Source organism: Kogia breviceps, chromosome 9 (genome assembly GCF_026419965.1).
Source record: "Kogia breviceps isolate mKogBre1 chromosome 9, mKogBre1 haplotype 1, whole genome shotgun sequence".
Taxonomy (NCBI): Eukaryota; Metazoa; Chordata; class Mammalia; order Artiodactyla; family Physeteridae; genus Kogia; species Kogia breviceps.
In genome coordinates this window covers 32,158,245-32,179,367 of record NC_081318.1, presented here as the reverse complement: position 1 = coordinate 32,179,367, position 21,123 = coordinate 32,158,245, and the positions used below count along the sequence as shown (strand labels likewise).

The window sequence follows — 21,123 nt, the reverse complement described above, 5'->3', positions numbered from 1 at the left end:
ATCACACATGCTGCCCACGGTATTTCTATACTAGGGGTCATCACACTTTATTTTTGAAATAACTTTCATCTTACATTTTAGAATCAAATTAAAGACTTCCAACAGGAGATCAACACAACTAATCTCAGATATTTATACAGAAAACTATACTCCTATAAAAGCACCCATAATTCTTCTGCATCTTTGTCCTTCCATCACTCGTGCCTTATAAATCCTATCTCGGAGGAACATGAGTCTTTTTAATCTCACTACAGATAGCAAAGCACAGAGGAAACCACATAACTGATGCACCTACAACACATGGTTCTAAACTCAATTGAGCTCTGAGCCCCAATCATCAATCACTCTACATAACTCTGTTTAGCCTCCTCTACCATTTATTACATCAGGGAATATTTAAACCTCTGCTACTCTCCACAATACTTCACCCAATGACAACTCAAGAGACTCTCAGTCTACCCTAATAGACTCTTTTATCAAGAAAATTCAGACTAACTCACTCCCTCTACATCCTGTCTCGTCCCTTAAGCATTTTTATCGCCACTCCAATCCATACGTCCTTCCCTTCGCTCTAAGAGAGAGAGGTTTCCGTCTGCTGAAGGTCAGACTTTCTTCAACAATTAACTTCATTACTCCCTGTCACCTCTGACTTGCTCCATCAGTGATCACACTGCTCTTTATAAATATTAAATGTCTTCCTCTCTATCAGCTCCTTCCAATCAGTATATAAACATATTCCCACACTTAAAAAATAACTTTTATATTAAAAATATTCCTTGATTATTCTGGCCCAGAGACAAAGTTCTTGTCCTTGAAAGAGTAAGAACTATAGTACTAAGTTCTAATCCCAACTTCTTGGCCGTGTCACCTTGATAAGTTTTCCCTCTAAAGATCAGTTCTGTTTGGTTCTCTTATCTGCACAACAGAGCAATGACAGTCATTACATTATAGGATTAAATGACGCAAACACATGTAAAGTATTTACCACTGTGCCTGGCACTAAAAAATGTTAAGTTTTCATTTCATAACATAATAACTATTTGTGCTATTTTAAAATGTCAGTTTTACACAGTGTTTTTCCTCTGAAAACACATTTACAGGCAAACAAAGATCTAGAGAGTTGACCATATTCAACATACAGATGAGGTTTTTATAAGTTTGACAGCAATTATAATATAACGATACAAAGTTCATCAGAGAAAGTTCCACTACCGGTAATGGTGAAACAACTTTTATTAGACTATCTTCTCCTGCAGATAATAACGATAAACATTTCAAAACATATTAAGAGAATAACTATTTGAAGGCTCTGGAGAGCAATAAAAGTGATAAAAATAGGAGAGGAGTACACCTTCCCATTAGGAAGAAGTCAACAGCACTGGATGAGATTTCCCCTTGTATAGCTTTTCAAGTGAGGGCTATTCCCTGTGCCTGTGACAGTTCTGGCAGCAGGAGCTCAAGCACAAAGCACCCCTTACACTGGCCTGAGGAGCCAGAGGATGAAACTGGAGCCACTGCAACTAACCTCACCAGCATCACTGGTTAACTCTTGAATTATACATTCATAGGAGAGATTCCATACTGAATGACAGAGGTGGCTGCTGAATGGAGAACTGAGCAAATACTTCAGCTATTGCCAACTGCAAAAAGCCAGAGTTCAGAGTATGAATCTAACCAGGTTAACTACTTACTAGAAATAGACTCTTCAGAAGATAACAGAATCCACAGTCTCTGTACCACATCATCCATAATGTCTAGTATGCAATAAAAAATTACTGGGCATGCAAAAAACGTATTTTAGGTGATCCACTGTCAAGAGAAATGTACTCAAACAGAAACTGATCTTAAGATGATCTATACTGGAATTTGCAAACAAGAATCTTAAAGCAGCCATTTTCTAAGAAAATATAGTTGCAGTGACTGAACAGGATAGGCGTCTTAGCATAGAAATGCAAACTAGAAACAAATGGAAAGTCTAGAACTGAAAAGTATAATATCTAAAATGAAAAGAAAAAGTTGACTGAATGAGCTTAATAGAAGATTTGAGAGAGGAAAACTGAAAAAAGAAAAGAAAAAAGAATGAATTTGAAAATAGAGCAAAAGAAAGTATCCAATTTGAGGAACACAGAAAAGAAGGACTGAAAAAGTGAAGAGCACTTCAGTGACCTGTAGGACAATATAAAGTGGTCTAAATTCCACATAACTGGATTTCCAAAGGGTGAAGAAAGAGAGAATGGGGAAGAAAAATATATTAAAAGAAAAAAATGGCCCCAAATTCACAAATTTGGTAGAAAACAAACTTACATATCCATGAAGCTCAGAAATCCCAAAACAGGATAAATATAAAGAAAACCATACCTCGGCACATCATAGTAAAACTGATGAAAACAAAGAAATGATATTGAAAGTAGCCAGAGAAAAAGACACATTACATATAGAGAAACTGCAATATAAATGACGGCTGAATTATTATCTCCAAAATACATGAAGCGAGAACTGACAGAAGGGAGAAAGACAAATCTATAACAATTTTCTCTCATCTAGATTAAAAAATCAGCAATACAGTAGCTCCAAATAACACTATGAAAATCACCTGTGCTAACTGACACTATGGAATAGAATACCCTAGGACTACAAATGATGCGGTCTTTCCCCATGCCCTTGCTGAGCTATTAAAAACCACCAAAAAATTACAAAAGACTAAAATGTTACAGAGTATGTTCTCTGACCACAGCAAAATTAAATTGTAAATAAATCACAATAAGATATTAATAATACCCCAAAATTCAAAAATAAAACATAGTTCTAAATAGTACAAAAGTTTAAGAAGAAATCACAAAGGAAGTTAGAATATATTTTAGGCTGATTGAAAATAAAAAATATCAAAATTTGTGGGATGCAGTGCAAGAGGAGTATTTAAAGGCAGATAAAGCAGAGGATACAGATAAACTTATACGTTTAATTGCTTACATTAGAAGAGTTTTCTCCCAAAGAAGACATACAGATGGCCAACAGGCACATGAAAAGGTGCTCATCACCACTAATTAGAGAAATGCAAATCAAAACAACAGTGAGGTAACACCTCACACCAGTCAGAAAGGATATCATTAAAATGTCTACAGGGCTTCCCTGGTGGTGCAGTGGTTAAGAATCCACCTGCCAATGCAGGGGACACGGGTTCGTGCCCCAGTCGGGGAAGATCCCACATGCCGTGAAGCGGCTAGGCCCGTGCGCCACAACTATTGAGCCTGCGCTCTAGAGCCCGCAAGCCACATCTACTGAAGCCTGAGGGCCCAGAGCCCATGCTCCGCAACAAGAGAAGCCACTGCAACGAGAAGCCTGCACACTGCGACGAAGAGTAGCCCATGCTCGCTGCAACTAGAGAAAGCCCGCGCTCAGCAACGAAGACCCAACACAGCTAAAAAAGTAAAAATAAATAAATAAATTTTAAAAAAATAAAAATAAAAAGTCTACAAATAATAAATGCTGAAGAGCCTGTAGAAAAAAGGGAACCCTTACATTGTTGGTGGAAACGTAAATTGGTGCAGCCACTATGGAGAACAGTATGGAGTTTCCTCAAAATCTAAAAGAGAGTTGCCATAGGACCCAGAAATCCCACTCCTGGGCATATATCCAGACAAAACTACATTTTGAAAAGATACATGCACCCTTATGTTCACAGTAGCACTATTTACAATAACCAATACATGGAAGCAACCTAAATGTCCATTGACAGATGAATAGATAAAGAAGATATAGTGTGTCTGTATATATACACACACACATACATACACACAATGGAATATTACTCAGCGATTAAAAAGAATGAAATAATGCTACTTGCAACAACATGGATGGACCTAGAGATTATCATACTAAGTGAAGTAAGTCAGAAAGAGAAAGATAAATACCATATGATATCACTTATATGTGCAATCTAAAATACGACACAAATGAACCTGTCTACAAAACAAAAACAGACTCACAGATATAGAAAATAGATTTGTGTTTGCTGGGGGTGGGGAAGCAGGTGGGGATGGAGGACTGGAGTTTGGAAATAGCAGATGCAAACTTATATACAGAATGGATAAACAACAAAGTCCTACTGTATATCACAGGGAACTATATTCAATATCCTGTGATAAACCATCATGGTAAAGAATATATAAATGTATAACTGAGTCACTTTGCTGTACAGAAGAAATTAAACACAACATTGTAAATCAACTATACTTAAATAAAATTTTTTAAAAAACAAGAGTTGTCTCAAATCAGTCATCTAAGTGTTACCTTAAGAAGCGAGGAAAAGTTAGGTGAATGAAAGACAAAGTAAAAGGAAAGAAATAAAGGTAAACATCAATGAAATACAAGAGACAAATGATAGAGAAATTAACAAGGCCAAAAGTTGTTTTTCAAATAAAATATCATTAATCTTGTTAAACATTTAAAGAACAGATTAAGAAATATAGAAAAACACAAATTACAAATAAAAGGAATAAAAGATGGGGTACCACTATGGAATGAATATTAAAAGGATAACAATGAAAATCTTGAGCCAATAAATTCAACAAATCAAATTCCTCTGAAACACACAACTTTCAGAATTGACATAAAATGGAATAAAAGACTGAAATAGCTTTATATCTTTATGAGAAACTGAATTCACAAATAAAAATTTTCCCCTACAGAAAACCTCTAACTCATGGATTTACTAGTGACTTCTACCAAACATTAAAGAAAGCCAAACTTATACATGCCCTTTCAGAAAATAGAGAAGGAAATGCTTCCATTTTCCTTTATGAATCCAGGATTACTTTTATATCAAAACCAGTCAAATATTATTTTAAAATTTATAGAAAAATTATCACTCATGAACACACACATAAAACTCCTTAGCAAAATATAGGCAAACTGAATCCAGCAATATTTAAAAAGAGTAATAAAAGGTGACCCACTGAAGTTCACCTCAGGAATCCTAGTTGGTTTAATATTTGAAAATCAATTAGTGTGATTCATCATATTAAAAGAATAAAGAGCAAACCATGACCACAGCAATAGATGAAGATAAACCATTTTGCAAAATTCAAAACTCAATCATGATAAAAACCACTCAACAAAGAACAGAATGAAACCTTAATGAGATAAAGGGCATCTATAACAAAGTACAGCTAACATCATACTTAACCATGAAACAGACTGTTTTCTCCCTAAGTAAAGGAAAAGCCTCTGAAGTCTGCTCTATTTCTGTTCAACGTTGTATTGGAGGTTCTAGTCAGTGCAATGATGGGGGGAAAAGAAGGAAAAGAGGAAGGCAGGCAATTTGGAAAGGAAAAAGTAAAATGGGTTCTGTTCATAGGTAACATGCTTGTTTACCTACAAAATCATATAAAATATACAAAACAACTGCTAAAAATGATAAGCAAGGGGCTTCCCTGGTGGCGCAGCGGTTGAGAGTCCGCCTGCCGATGCAGGGGACACGGGTTCGTGCCCCGGTCCGGGAGGATCCCACATGCCATGGACCAGCTGGGCCCGTGAGCCATGGCCGCTGAGCCTGCGCGTCCGGAGCCTGTGCTCCGCAATGGGAGAGGCCACAACAGTGAGAGGACTGCGTACCGCAAAAAAAATAAAAAAATAAAAATAAAAATAAAAATAAAAATGATAAGCAAGATTAGCAAGATCACAGGATGCAATGTCAACATACAAAAAAATCAATTGAATACCTGTATACTAGCAACAAATGTTTGGCAAAAACTTGTGTTTATAATAGCATCAAATATTTAGAAATAAACCCAACAAAAGACATTTAAGACTACTAAACTAAAAACAGTAAAACACTGCTAAAAGAAACCATGAAGATCTGAAAAAAATGAAGAAAAATACTATAATCATGGATTGGAAGACTCAATTTTGTTAAAGATGTCAATTCTTAACATATTAAAGGATCAATGGAACTTCAATCCCTGAAAACTTTCAGAGAAACCAGCAAACTGATTTTAAATTTTTATGGAAATATAAACGACCTAGAACAGCCAAAACAACTTTTATAAAGAATAACAAAGTTGAAAGACTTGTGGTTTGTACCTTTAAGGCTTATTATTTAACTACAGTCATTATTTACCTGAAGTTGTAGTATAGAGAGGTAAGACTAATCCATGATGAGAAAATCAGAAGAGTGCTCAGTGGCTGCCTGAAGTGGGGGAGGGATTTATGGAGAAGACACTCCAGGAAACTCTCTATGGTAAAGGAAACATTTTTCTATCTTGTAAGGGGTATAGCTTACACAGGTATATGCATTTTTTAAACATCAATTTGTGTGCTTAAGATGTAAATTTCACTTTAATGTAAATATCTCTTTAAAAGCTATAAACAATAGTGAATTCCAGGTTTGCATGTTTGCTCTTTATAGTGCTATGGATTAACAATTCTGAAACTACTCTCTGTGTGTTCTAGGCTGGAGTACATGAGTAATATATTGGAAGTATAATGGGTTCTAGTTTTCTCACTGTTGGAGAAGTTAGTTTTAAATAGAGAAAGGACAAGAATGTACCCCCTATGGTTTTGGATTAGAATCAGAGGTGTCAATATAAGTACGAACTCATGGTTTCATATAGACAGAACTACAGATAAATAAAATATAGATTTGTGTGTATATAAAATATATGTATAAATATGATAATTATACATAATTTCCTAGCTTTAGTTTCATTTCTAAACACCATTTTCTATTAAAAAGGAATGGAAGTAACAGCTTCCGGGAGTAAGAGCTAATTGCAGGGGTTGGGAAAAGAAAAGTGTAAGATGAGCCTGCAAGAAAAAAAATACCTTGCTGTAAGAAAATAAGGAAGTGCTCAAAGGATGATGGGAATATATCAAAAGGAGTAGCTTGAAAGGGCTCTCACTGGCCAAATCTGGGACAATTTTGAGCAGTAATCCAGGGACTGTGCACCTGATGGGTAGGGGTAGGAACAGACACCCCCAACTAAACTGCACACTGCGGAGATTATAAAGGAACCACAGCCTCTTGTGTATAAAGACTACCGAGTTCCAGCTGACTCTGTTCTACTATTGCCCAATTTATATCTACTCACAACCACTTCCAAGTAATGGCTGAAGGGAAATTTTGCATGGAGCAGTATTACCAAAGCCGTTTGCAAAAAGCAGCGGATTATATGGAAGAGCTTAGAAGAACTAACACAACTTCACTGGTAGTGAGGAAGTGGGTGGTTGCTCCAAGAATAGTACCCAGGCTGGGAGCTCTGAATGAAGGAAGCACCAAACAACTGTTTTTCCAGAATGAAAGGAAAAGCTCTGTAGGTGGAGCAGAGCATCAATGTAAAGGCGATCAGTTCTAAATCAAAGTGTAAAAGAGAGAGGCGAGCAATTATGGTCATTTGTAAAATGAGAAAGCAGGCATGTCTGTCACAACCACAAAATATTCTTATGACTTTTTATTATATTCTTTATTACTCCCTCACGTCTTTTCACACTCACTGCACCCTTGTCCTCCTTCCCACACGGTCACCCTCACCGGCTCCTGCCCGATCCTGGTAAACAAATACATAATGATGAGATATATTGAGATTTTCTTCTTTATAGGGGCTGGAGCTACCAGTCAGCAGTTGGGCTCTGTAGTTCTCATCTGCCCCTTTCTCTTTTTTTTTTTTTTTTTAACATCTTTATTGGATATAATTGCTTTACAATAGTGTGTTAGTTTCTGCTGTATAACAAAGTGATGCAGCTATACGTATACATATATCCCCATATCCCCTCCCTCTTGCGTCTCCCTCCCACCCTCCCTATCCCACCCCTCTAAAAATATGGTTCTCATGAACCTAGGGGCAGGACAAGAATAAAGATGCAGACATAGAGAATGGACTTGAGGACATGGGGAGGGGAAAGGGTAAGCTGGGACAAAGTGTCCCTTCTTCTTGATCTAGTTTCAAAAGAGAGAAGGGAAGACATGGATGAGGCAAGTTGTTCTCTCCTCTAAATCCCTGCTCAGAGCTGCAGACCTCAGTCTCCAGCTCCCCTTAATGCTCACTCTGCAGCGCTCCTGGAGAGTCCAAATGCATCTTGAAACGTGATAATGAGTTATACAAAAAAGACTCAGGAGGGAGCTAACAACAATCACTTATGTACAAAGCGTCCTAAACATTCCTCCTAAAAATGTTATTTTAGCTGTTTCTCTGCCATGTTATCCTTGAATGAAAATCATGAAAACAATTTACAGTTAAATTACATTTGTATGTTATAACCATTATATAACGAAGTAGAAAACAGTGAATACAAACAGCAAAACAAATTACAATTATTTATATTGGGAAGAAAAAAAAAGCATATGAAATAAACAAAACATACTTTGATTGCTCTTTTCTCGTCCATTTGTCATTTCTTTGGTTGTCTAGCACCTGAAATTCCTTCCTACGTCAGGAGAATTCTCCACCTCTGGTTCTCTCCTATAGTAGTTAAATATGGCCCATAGTTGCTTTTCCAGTCTTGGAGCTAAGGAGAGGGCATGGGGCCTAAGGTTGGCCAATCAAATGTACCTGCTCTGAGGCTTCAACTAGGAAATGAGTAACGCAAAGAAGCAGGGCCAGGGGAGGCACCACTCAAGACCCAGAGCAGTGATGGCAGTGGTGCTGTCTGGGGTCAACAAGCTCCAGTATCTGGCCCTCAGCAGAAGGATGAGCCATGGCAGACGAGATCTATGGTGAGCATGTGTCAGTGATGCTGGCTGGTAAGAGGTTGTCCCCTAGTTCTCCCAGTCATGCTCTACCATACTGTAAGTGAACAAATAAATGCTGTTTCTGCTTAACTCAAGAATACTGGATTCGCTTGCTCCCAACTACAAATTCTGCCTGACACAGCTACCAGCATGCAACCGACCACATCATACTGAGCGGCCGCCTAGAAGGAGCTCTGTCTAATACACAGAACTACATTTAGTTTTTCCTCTGGTGAAAACAATTGTCCCCTTCTGAGTTTCCAAGTTGTTATTTTGGCTTCTTTCTTTTTTTTTTTTTTGCGGTACGTGGGCCTCTCACTGTTGTGGCCTCTCCCGTGGCAGAGCACAGGCTCCAGACGCACAGGCTCAGCGGCCATGGCTCACGGGCCCAGCTGCTCCGCGGCATGTGGGATCTTCCCGGACCGGGGCACGAACCCGTGTCCCTGCATCGGCAGGCGGACTCTCAACCACTGCGCCACCAGGGAAGCCCTTGGCTTCCTTCTTTTAAAGGCTCTGATCAAATTAAAAGATCTTTCCTATCTCAGGGCTAGAAATTATACTACGTATGAATAAAATGACTGAAAATAAATTAGAAAAGAAGCTGTATTAACAGATGATGCCTAAGATAAATAATAAAAACCCAAATAACAAGCACCCTAGGTTACTGGTTCTAAACGGGGGAGTATATTACCAGAGGCAAAGTTCCCCATGATGATTACTCATTAGCTTATTCAAAGTGGCTTGGGGCTCAGGCCATTTGCCAAATTGACTCTTGCCCAAATTTTCCTGGCACACAAATTACCAAACAGTTAACCCTCCTATTAGTAGTCTCAGCAGGAACCAACGCATGAATGAGCACGAAGTCTCTTCTCCCGCCTTGAGAGGGCAACCAGAGCAGCGTTCAGGCCAAATGCCTTAGAATCACCACAGAGCTATGCCCAGTGTCAGATAATAAATACTTGAATTGTAGATAATAGGAACTTTGCTTTCCCTGACTTTTGCCGTGGCAGTGATTTAAAGACCTGGACTCATTTAAAATAATGGATTTTTGTGTCTTAATGCTTTTAAATTTCTAAAGCTCCAATTCATTCTACATGCAAGAGAACTGAAGACGTTTGGTTAATATATTTACTTTCAGGAGTAAAGGTGACAGCTAATTTTGTTGCTAAAGTGACTTTGTTGTTCCTGGCCTTATTAGCTGCTCTAATACTTTCTTTATAAATAAAGATTTGGGGTAAGAGTACAAACTGTAACTCTTCTCACATGTTACAATCTACCGTAATAGAATATCCTTTAGGGACAAAGGGTAGCACTGCCTCTAGGACAGACCCTTCACTGAGACTGCACAGCCAGTGAATTTGGCCATAAAGAACCCCTGTATCCCCATTATAGGCGGGAGACAGATCACTGGCTCATTTCATACTAGCCTCTCAGGACCCCTAGGACAGAAACAATTTCCTTTCACTTCCAGCCAGGTTGGAAATGACCCAGTCATTCAGAAATAAACAGGATGTAAGCTGATTTAAAAAAAAAAAAAAAAAATCAACTAGATAATAAAATCTTTGATTCAACTCGAAATGAATTTCTTTTTTTCTCTCTTATAAGAAGAATGATAGATAAAATGCAAAATAGAAGTAAAATTTAGGAAAGCATGCATTTTATGTATTGAACGAAAACTACAATAAAAAGAATATTTTCTTGATTTTTGATAACACAGCATAAAACCCAGCAGATGTACTTTATTATGAAATAGCTCATTTGACACATTAAGAACATAATTGAAATGTATCTCATCCAAGACATACAAATGAGCTTTAGTGACATCAGCGGAAACACATTGGCTCTTGCTTATGCGGTTTGTGGGGATTTTTGAAAAGCTCCAGAGACCTCAGTGGTTGTCTGCAGGGCTTTGTAGAGGGTGTGCAGAGTCCAGTGTAAAATTGTGTGATTCGGTCTCCCATGAAGGGAAGGCCTTCTATTCTTTACTATGTTACCCAGTGCTTTAGTTTTCTACCCTGTGGCATACTGAGCAAAAGGTTTGCTTTTATTCAACACCTATACCAGAACGTTGGCATATATACGTTAATGCAAGGATACAATTACAGGGAGAAAGCCTACACATTCAATGACAGTATCATAGACATTTATACAGTATAGTGCATTCAGGTTGATTGTTAACCAGGTGTTAATGTGAGCTATAATAAGTTCTCTGAAAAGGACAAACAGAAGAAACATTTCAATTTATGCTTTAACAATGGTTGGAAGAACATGTTACTTTTAATTCTAGTAATTAGACATCATTACCTTCTCTGATTTCCTCACTCTCTTTTCTAATAAAGGGAATCAGTAGTCTCAGCAGCATATCAGAAGGACAAAATTTAAACTTTATTTCCTTATGGCTGATCGCAGTAAGCTTTTATCACTTAGGAGTCTTTGGAGCACGTGCTCATGTGCAATAATACGTATGTTTGTGGTGAGGGGAGGTGAGGAGGGGGGAGGAGGCTGGTTTAAATGAAACACATGTGAATAGGAGCCTGAAGGTCTGCAGCAGACACACAATCAGACCCCAGAGGTGAGTCTGAGATGAACCAGAACTTCAAGATGACATGTTGTGAGATTGCATATACTATGCAAACTTTCATTCTGTTCTCATACTATTTTCATTTTCAAAAAAATAAATAAATAATTTCTAGTTGCAAAGAAATACTGGAGACAAAAGCTGGATAAAGTAAGTTGGGGATGCCACCATACGATCAGTCCTGGTTGCATTACTGGATCACTCACCTAACAGTTAAGCATGTCTTAGGGCACTAGGAAAGGGAAATCCACCCCCCACCCCAAAAAAATCCATTATTTTAATGAAAGCATCACAGTAAACATTATGGGAAACATAATTTGTCATACTTCTTTTATGATTTAGTGTTATATTTATTTTAAGTTACATTTGAGAAGGGCCACCAGAATTTGTCAGTAGTTTAAATTTCTAAGTCCTTATCCCAACTCTTCTTGAAAATATTTAAGAACAAAACAACAACCTCAGAGATGATCTCTTCATTCTACACTGTGTTATGGGAAAAAGAATTGTTTGAAAGTCTCAATACCTTCTTTTGTCTGCTCTCGGCGGCAGCCAGTTGTGTGGACATCCTTTCTTGCATTTTTCTGCAGTGGGCCATGACTGCTTCGAGGATGGAGAGGGGGTTGGTACAAACTGGCTTCTTCTCTTTATCGCCAGCACCTGCTTCATAGTCTCTCTGCAGTGCCAGGAATGGGTCATTTAAATTAAATCTCCCATACCGTTCCTGGATAAATACCTCCTTCCTGCGAGCCTAGAACAAAATCAGAGGAATGTATTCAAGAAAGAAATGAAAAAATACAGAAGGCTATTTATATGAAGGTTCTGTGATTACTGCTCCAAATGGTATTCACAACTGTCATGAGTAATAGCTTACGTGTGATGTCAGCTGGTGAGTGAGAGGTAAAGGGACTGTGACCCCAAACCCTGACCAGCCTGCCATGCCACACAATCTACTTCCAAATTTTCTTCCTTTGGAATACTGTCTTTTAAATTACAAAAGCCGCAAATACAGTTTTTTTTCCCATGACGCCTACTCCTTCAAGGATCTGAATTTTAGGTACAGTGTTTTCTCATTTAGAGTAAAATAAAAAATATCAACAACAATTAAAATAACTTTTAGCAAAAATTCAAAAACAAAATAATATGTTTATAGAACTTACATTACACATAATCCTCATCACGTTAAATCACAAAATATAAATCTCCAAGTTTTGTACAGAAAGAATTTTATAAATATTTGAAGAAGAAAATATTTCATGAATTTTTTTATGTCAAAAATCACAATATTCACATTTTGTGAAGTGTAACCAACTACGAAAAAAACCTCCAGAAAATAAGGAAGATGTAAATATCTTCTCGTCACTGAAGGACATTAAAATATAGTTCACAGAGTCCCAGGAAAGAACATAGCCTCATTTTACTTTAAATGTCAGTCCATCAGTGTTAAAGTAAATTTCACATCCACTTGGCACTAAATGCAATTTTCTATAATTAGCCTACAGTGAATGGCCTTTGCATAAAATGGAAAATAGCAGTAGAAATATATTGAAAACAAGCAACATTTTCCTAACTCAGGTCATTTGGAATAGCTAGCAGAAAAAATTATTCTATGTCACTGCCAGTGGAAAAACTAAATTACAATAAATCAAGCTTAATTGTCCAAAATGTTAAACATGCTTTCTAAAGAAATATTACATACATGTCCTTAATTTAAAGGCAACTGCGTTGACTAACTCAACTTTTCTATTTTAAAACCACTATCAGCAAGCCAAAAACTAGATAAACACAAGTGCAAAAGTGGGAAAATCTAATGTTTCTTTTCCTATTACCAAATTAGATTAGGAAATACAATTTAAGAAAAGTCCAATTTCACCATAAATTTAAGCTAGCTTTCAGAGGATCATTTTAGACTTAAAAGTCAAAGTGGTTTATGAATCAAAAAGCATTTCGTATTTCTAGATTCTTCAAATTCAATTATGTAATCAATAAGCTGAATAAGTATCACTTCAGAGATGCAATTACAAAAGCAATTTCATTCTGTCCTTCACTTTTTTATTAATTTTTATTCAATGTAGTAGTTCATCTCCCACCTCTGGATGAAAACTTGGGATAGTCCCCATGGTTTTTCTAATTACTTTTATCTAATACAATTCCTATAGTCACTTTAAAATATAAAAGTCTCAATTTGGTTATTAGAATATCTGACTTCAGTGGTATGATGGCTTCCTTTCCCCAGCTAAGATCTGCACCACCTGGGAAGGAAGTGTTTAAGAAAACCCCTCTTTTATCCAATCTTCTCCCCCTCTTTCTTAGCTGTTTTAGTCCTCTCTGGGTTGGAAGGGACCAGAGGTAGAGGATGATGATGAAGATGGAGGTGAGAGGAACAGGAGCATTCTACCTGACTGGTTCAGTTGAGAAACTAGCCTTACCAACTGGGTGTGGCAAATACTTAAAGCCTACTCTTTTCCCATGAAGTGCTTGGTAGCTTGAGAAAGCCACACACCCCCTTCTCACTACTGGGGACCCTTCATCTACAGTTTCCCCAATGTAAATCATAAATTTAGGACAGACTACATAACCTGCAGAGCTCAGTACAAAAATGAAAACATGGGCTCTTTGCTAAAAGTTATTAAGAATTTCAAGATGGTAACAGCATATCCTTTAACCAAGTCTAGGGTCCTTCTAAGTGCATGGCCCTTTGTGACCACACAGCCTGCACACCCATGAAGCCAGCCTTGCATACATATCTTCTATAACATCTAGAATCCAGTTTTTTGTTGGCTGAGGTCCCATGTTCTCCAGACTTCTCTACTGAACAGGACCTGAATCAATCTCATTCCTACCCTTTGATGCCTATGGCCCAACCTAGTCTATGGGAAACACTCCTGAATCTTCATTTAAAGAAAATCTGGGAGTGCAAGATGACCACTGCAACCATCTTTCTGTCATTTCTACAGAATGCCTGCTTTTTTCAGCCCCACCTCCACTCAGAGCACCAAGACCTAATAAGGAGAAACCTAGTAAGTCATTAAATAGTCTGGCTGAAGTGCTTTCCTCTTGAGGTGAAGGGAAAAGCAACTAAATGGGGGGATGCACAGCATTCTCTCCAGAGAAATGCTCTTTCATAAAAACCTTTCTCTCTTTAATCTCCAACAATTAGTTTTTTTTATACCCTTAATGTGGGTAAGGAATTTAAAAGTCAAAGCTGGATTTCAAACTGTCTTCTGAAAATTTTGCATCTTGGTCCTCATTTTAGTAACTAATACTTATCACTATGGGTCCCCTGCTGAAACTTACATTTTGACAACCAGTTAAAATTACCTGATGTCTACTTACACATCCAACATGTTTTATGATGTACAATATCTGTAACACTAACTCAAGCCATTTCTTAACCACACACGTTATTCTTAAATCAGAGTGAACTTTCGATCAATGGGTTAAAATGAACTTTTATATAAGAGCTAAATACATATATCATAGACTATTTCCAATTTAAACAGATTTTATGGCCTGAAAAAAATTTTAATTAATTATTTATTTTTGGCTGCAATGGGTCTTCATTGCTGTATGCAGGCGTTCTCTAGTTGCGGCAAGCGGGGGTTACTCTTTGTTGTGGTGCGCGGGCTTCTCATTGCAGTGGCTTCTCTTGTTGCAGAGCACGGGCTCTAGGTGTCTGGGCTCAGTAGTTGTGGCACTTGCGCTCAGCAGTTGTGGCTCGTGGGCTGTAGAGCGCAGGCTCAGTAGTTGTGGTGCACGGGCTTAGTTGCTCTGTGGCATGTGGGATCTTCCCGGACCAGGGCTTGAACCCATGTCCCCTGCACTGGCAGGTGGATTCTTAACCACTGTGCTACCAGGGAAGTCCCCTGAAAAATTTTAGTACCTTTATTTTTTCGTTTTTTTTTTTTTTTTTTTTCACTACTGTGAATGTTTTGCATGTATTTTTTGTTGTATTTTGGCTTTATTTTAAAATTACTAGCTTTAACTGTGGCATTGTCAAGTGTGGGCAATTTTTTTTTCTGCTGAAAATGTTGTATAATTATATGTCTACAGGATCATATACATAAAACTACCAACTGGTTTGCTTTGCCAATATAGACTGACGGTTAACCTTTATGACGAAGTTCAAGACACATACATTACCTTCTTTTAAGGGAAGAAGTAGGGCTAACAAGCTATGCAACTTTGTCCCCGGTATCTTTCATTTTCAAAACGAGATCAATGAAGCAGCCTCATTTGTCTCTAGGACCCCTAGAGTATACACAACAAATATGATTTCATTTTCTTTTAAAGTTCCTAAAAGCCTGGAAACCTCAGGTAAAATGAATGTGAAAGATTTTATGCATTCCATTAAACTGACCCCTGATCCCATGTTTATTGCTTTAAGACAGTGGTCCCCAACCTTTTTGGCACCAGGGACTGGTTTTGTGGAAGACAATTTTTCCATGGACTGGGGGGTGGTGGGGGAAATGGATGGTTCAGGCAGTAATATGAAGCTTCACTCGCTCACCCTCGCTCACCTCCTGCTGTGCAGCCTGGGGGTTGGCGACCCCTGCTTTAAGAGATGCCAGGTAATAATTCTACTCTATAGCCATATAGGAATTTATTTATACATGTTACATATATATTCAACATGCATTTTTTATATCCTTGTCTTAAAGGTAGAAACAGGGGTTCTCATTTTTCAACTATTAATGTTTATTTCTTGTAACACTCTTGTAAGAAGTATACCTTTCTTAGCATATCTTTCTTTGTAACAGAGTGCTTAATTTTGAATGTACCACATTACTTTTAAAAAGGGCAGATCAACAATATATACAGGTAGTAATATTTAAGGAGACTGTGTAATAAAAAAGGACTTCAAATGTGTATCATACTGCGCTTGAAGAGGCCGTTCCTTAAAAAAAAAAGGAAGAGCTGAATGTGCAGATAACTTCTTGGTTTATGCATCAGAATTACTTGAGAATGAAATGCATTTCAGGGTAATGAGTCATTTGAAGACACAGGCTAACTATAATTATGACAACAGACTCAAATTCTTAAAACCAGCTACACTGATAAGTAAAAATATAATTTCATCAGAATGTGAAGGTTTATAGAATCTTGAGAAAATCACAAGCAAGAAATAAAAATGTGGTTATTATTAATGGAGGATTTGACCGATCAGAGCTCCTACTTTTGGCTTTCATTGTTTTGTAAGATCGACTGAAGTGGGTTGGACCCGACCAGTAATAATAAAAAGAAAAGTACTTTAGCTATTCAACTTTTTCTATAGCATGTAATCCTCTTAGGAAAAAAACCCTACAACTTGGATTGTAAGTCACAATTAAAACATATCACCAATTAATTTTAAAACATACTGACAAACTTGTAGCTAAAATTATTTTGTCTTATTAAAAGCTGGAATGATTTTGTAACATTAAAAAATATCAATACTTATAAAAGATAACTTTTACTGAGAGCATATTTTTTATTGCTAGGTTTTCATACTCACTTTCTCCTAAAACTAAGTCCAGAAGATAGCCACTTTTTTTTTTTTTTTTTTTTTTTTTTTTTTTTTTTTTTCAGTACGCAGGCATCTCACTGTTGTGGCCTCTCCCGTTGCGGAGCACAGGCTCCGGACGCACAGGCTCAGCGGCCATGGCTCACGGGCGCAGCCGCTCTGCGGCATGTGGGATCTTCCCGGACCGGGGCACGAACCCGTGTCCCCTGCATCGGCAGGCGGATTCTCAACCACTGCGCCACCAGAGAAGCCCAAGATAGCCACTTTTTTTTTTTTTTTTTTTTTTTTTCGGTACGTGGGCCTCTCACTGTTGTGGCCTCTCCCATTGCGGAGCACAGGCTCCGGACGCGCAGGCTCAGCGGCCATGGCTCACAGGCCCAGCCACTCCGGCATGTGGGATCTTCCCGGACCGGGGCACGAACCCGTGTGCCCTGCATCGGCAGGCGGACTCTCAACCACTGCGCCACCAGGGAAGCCCAAGATAGCCACTTTTTAAATTCACATTTTATAGGCAAGCAGACTGAGGCTCAGAAAGATTAACTTACTCTCCCAAGGTCATTTCAACAGAAGCTGGTATTCAACCTAGGCAGTCTTTCTCCAAAGCCTACTCACTGAAGTATTTTGTAATTATGACTAGAGTATTTTGGAACACTAGAAAAGGCTTCAAAAATAAGTATTGTTTACAACACTATTCAAACTGATACAAAGAAATAAAGTTTGAAAGACAAAAAAATATGACAATATTCTAAGTAGTTAACAGCTTTCCATATGCTCTATACGTACTTTCATTGTTACTGACCATATACTAACATAATGTAATCAAACTTAAGCGTTTTCCCCCCAAGATTCTTCAGAGATGTTATGCAAGTGCAAAATACAGTTCAATAAGAAAAATGATTTCTAAATATGCTTTTCCCCAAAAGCATATTATCAAAAAGCACTGACTACCTAAAAAGTAAAAAACCAAACCCCAAACCCACTAGCATTAATAAAGATCTAACTGCAAGAAGAATGCAGAGGAATTCTGTCCTCAGCTCCAGCCTACAAAACACAGTGGCCACTGTCGTGGGTGCCAATGATACAAAACTGCAAGGGAGGGATGGTCGAAATGATGAACCCAATCTGACAAGATGGACTTTCACAGGAATAAATATGAGTCCGTTCTTGAGTAGAAACACAGAGGCAAGTATGAAAATCACTTAGGGGCTGCAATCAATACTACATTCAAGGATTGAACCATGAAATGAACACTGTTCCTCCACCACACCTCAAATCAGGACTCCACATCAGGCTTCATTAATTAGTAGAAAATAGCTGTCAGAACTAGACAATCCCTGGGCTGCTGGGCTCACTTCTGGGTGAAATATTTAAAGAATGATCGATAGAAAAAGGACCTGAAAACAGAACTGAGTATAAAAAGAAAACAGGAATGCTTAAAAGACTTAGAGCAGCACGATAGCATTCTTTCAATATCTGAAGTCATTTCATGTTTAAAGAGGTATTTAACTATTTACCTGATTCCCAAGGAACAGAATTATCACCATTATAATAAGGAATGTTTAAGGGTCAAAGCTGCTCCAAAGATACAATAGGCTGCACTGGACTGGAGTGAAATCTGCCTCTGGCTGTGTTTCAAACATCGGCTGAAATGGTAGAAATGGGGAGCAGGGGTCTCAAAAATCAGGAAGGCCATTGGCTTCTAAATCAAGAGGGATGGAAAATACGCATTTTTCCAAGAAGCCAACATAAAAATTCATCTATCTAGTTCTAAATCTCTGTCTTAGTGGTAAGAAGTTCCAGTAGACACAAATTTTTTTGAAACTAAAATTAAGAGCTCTTCTAAGAAGTTAGGGGAAAAAATCCTACTTGCAAATAAATCTCACTCTTAAGAGGGGTGAAATATTCCGGGAGTGGGTTTACACATTCATATACAACACACACACACACACACACACACACACACACACACGTTAAGTAGAGCCCAGAGGGTGGGAACAGCTATGTGAAAGTTACACAGTCTTTTGAAGAAGGATAGTCACTGCCCTTCAATGATCACAAAGGCTTAGAAATTCACTAGCCAGGAACAAGATATAACTTCCTGGAATAAGAATAAAATGTCAAAAAGTCTAAATAGTTCAGTTGAGTGAACACATTTCAGACATTGCTTATATGTGGCAAGACATACACAGGATACAGAATGAAGGCATGTCATGGTATTACGTGACCTTTCCTGCAATGCAGGAGGAGTATGTCAGAGAAGAGGCAAGTTTTCCCTGCTCTCTCCTCTCCCACTCTTATGCCCCAACCTTGCGGCCATAACATCCTACCTGCTCATGGACAAAATAATCTGGATGTGCAGAAACTGTCATGCCAGGAATGCATTTACATAATGAATATCATGAATCATATATCAAGACTGACTTAGGAAAAAAAAAAAAGACTGACTTAGATTTATCTGGTTCCTGAGGCTAAAATTTGGAAGTCGTACTTCAATAAACCACCAATTTTCTCACAGAAATGTAGACCATTCTAACAGAATCTATGAAATGGCTTGATTTCACAGAAGCCAGAGCCAGAAGTAATCTCCTAATCCTTTACGTTGACCTTGCCTGCAACTTACCACCTTGCACACACCCATCAGCGCTCATCTCAGTGGCCCACGCTCATCTGTAAAAGTAAGATTACCTTTATTGCCTAACTAGGTCAAGAATCGTACACTATGCCTCACTGTTCTTCCCTCTTGCTCGGAGTAGACATTTATTAAACTATCAGCACACTTTAAGCCGAATCCAGGAATGGCCTCCCAATTTGTCTTAATACATCTCTCCAGGCAGTCACCACCCATCAATCAGAACTGGAGCACAGATGAATGACCTGCCAACTCTGCCCTGGGCAGTTAATTGCTACAATTAGCTATATCTTTACCTCTACTAGACAGTTAAAACCATGCCTTTTACGTCTCTGTGCTACCAGTACAATATACCACATGCACCAATGACTTATTTAAGGCTGATAGCAGTAATAGCTTCTATTACTGGGATTAGTCATTCTCAATGACCCTTAACTAGAAACAAACTTTTCATATGAAAAATCAATAATTTTAAATTTCATAAAAGAGGTACTATTACTCAACATTAATAAAAAACTAAATAAGTGTGTTTATCCACATCTATAAGCATATTTGAACTATTTTTTTATTTAAAATAATACATGTTTGCTGAACTTGGGAAAATATGATAAAAGGGAAAAAGAAAAAAAAAATCCATGATTCAATCATCAGAAAGTAGTTACTATTAAGTTTACCTGGTACTCTACAACTTATTTTTTCCAAGCACATACTAAAAATAGCTATCAAGGACTTAAGGGAATATGTTTTAAGCAAACTTTCTCATTTAGTTTGCTAAACAGTTCCCACTTCAATGATCTATATCAATATTTTAATAGTATTCCATAAATGAACCCTTACATACTAAAAAAAAGCTCATTGTTTATCACTTATTTCACTTTCAATTGTTCTAACATACCTGGAGGTAAACCTGTGGGAATATTCATAAAATTCACTGAGGTAGTATTACTGGGTTAAAAAATAAAAACATTTTGGTATGAAAGGGTTTTTCAGTATCCACAAATCAATCAGTGTGATACACCTCGTTAACAGATTGAATAAAAACATATAATCATCTCAATAGATGCAGAAAGAGCTTCTGACAAAATCCAACACCCACTTGCGATTAAAATACAAAAAAATCTCTCCAGAAAGTGGGCATTGAGGGAACATACCTCACCATAATGAAGACTTTTGAAATACATTACCAAATTCCTCATCAGAGGGTATTTTCCAATTTTATTCCCACCAGCAGTACTGTTTTTACATCTATAATTATGAGGGAGATTGGTCCATGTTTTTCTTCTGTATTTAAAAAAAATCTTTGTCAGTTTGGAGATTAGGATACCGCCAACCTCAAAAAATGAGTTGGGCCATGATGACCCCTCCTGTATTTTCTGAAAAGTTTTGTGTATATTAGTATTATTTATTTTTTGAATGTTTGATAGGATTTACCAGTGAAACCATTTGGGTCTGAAGTTTTCTTTAGGGGAAGGTTTTTAATAATGAATTTTAAAAATAGATACAGAGCCATTTGGATTTTTTATTTCTTCTTGTATCAATTTTGTAAGTTGTATTTTTCAAGAAATTTGACCACTTCCCCTGGGGTGCTGAAGTTGTTCACAGTATTCACTTAATATCACTTTACTATCTGTAGGATCTATAGTGATAATCCTTCTTTTCATTCCTAATATTGGTGATCTGTGTTCTTTTGT

General features: G+C 37.6%; 1 protein-coding gene across 2 annotated transcripts in view; it reads right to left on the bottom strand.

Moving 5' to 3' along the window:
* Positions 1-21,123, bottom strand: part of CTTNBP2 (cortactin binding protein 2) — a 160,731-nt gene that overhangs the window by 86,226 nt on the left and 53,382 nt on the right. For both annotated transcript variants that reach the window (XR_010842128.1, XM_059074372.2), the window contains exon 3: positions 11,827-12,051. Coding sequence is in view for 1 of the 2 variants with exons in the window: in XM_059074372.2 (XP_058930355.1) it covers positions 11,827-12,051 (225 nt within the window). In the remaining variant the exon portion in view is untranslated. The remainder of the gene's footprint in view (positions 1-11,826; positions 12,052-21,123) is intronic.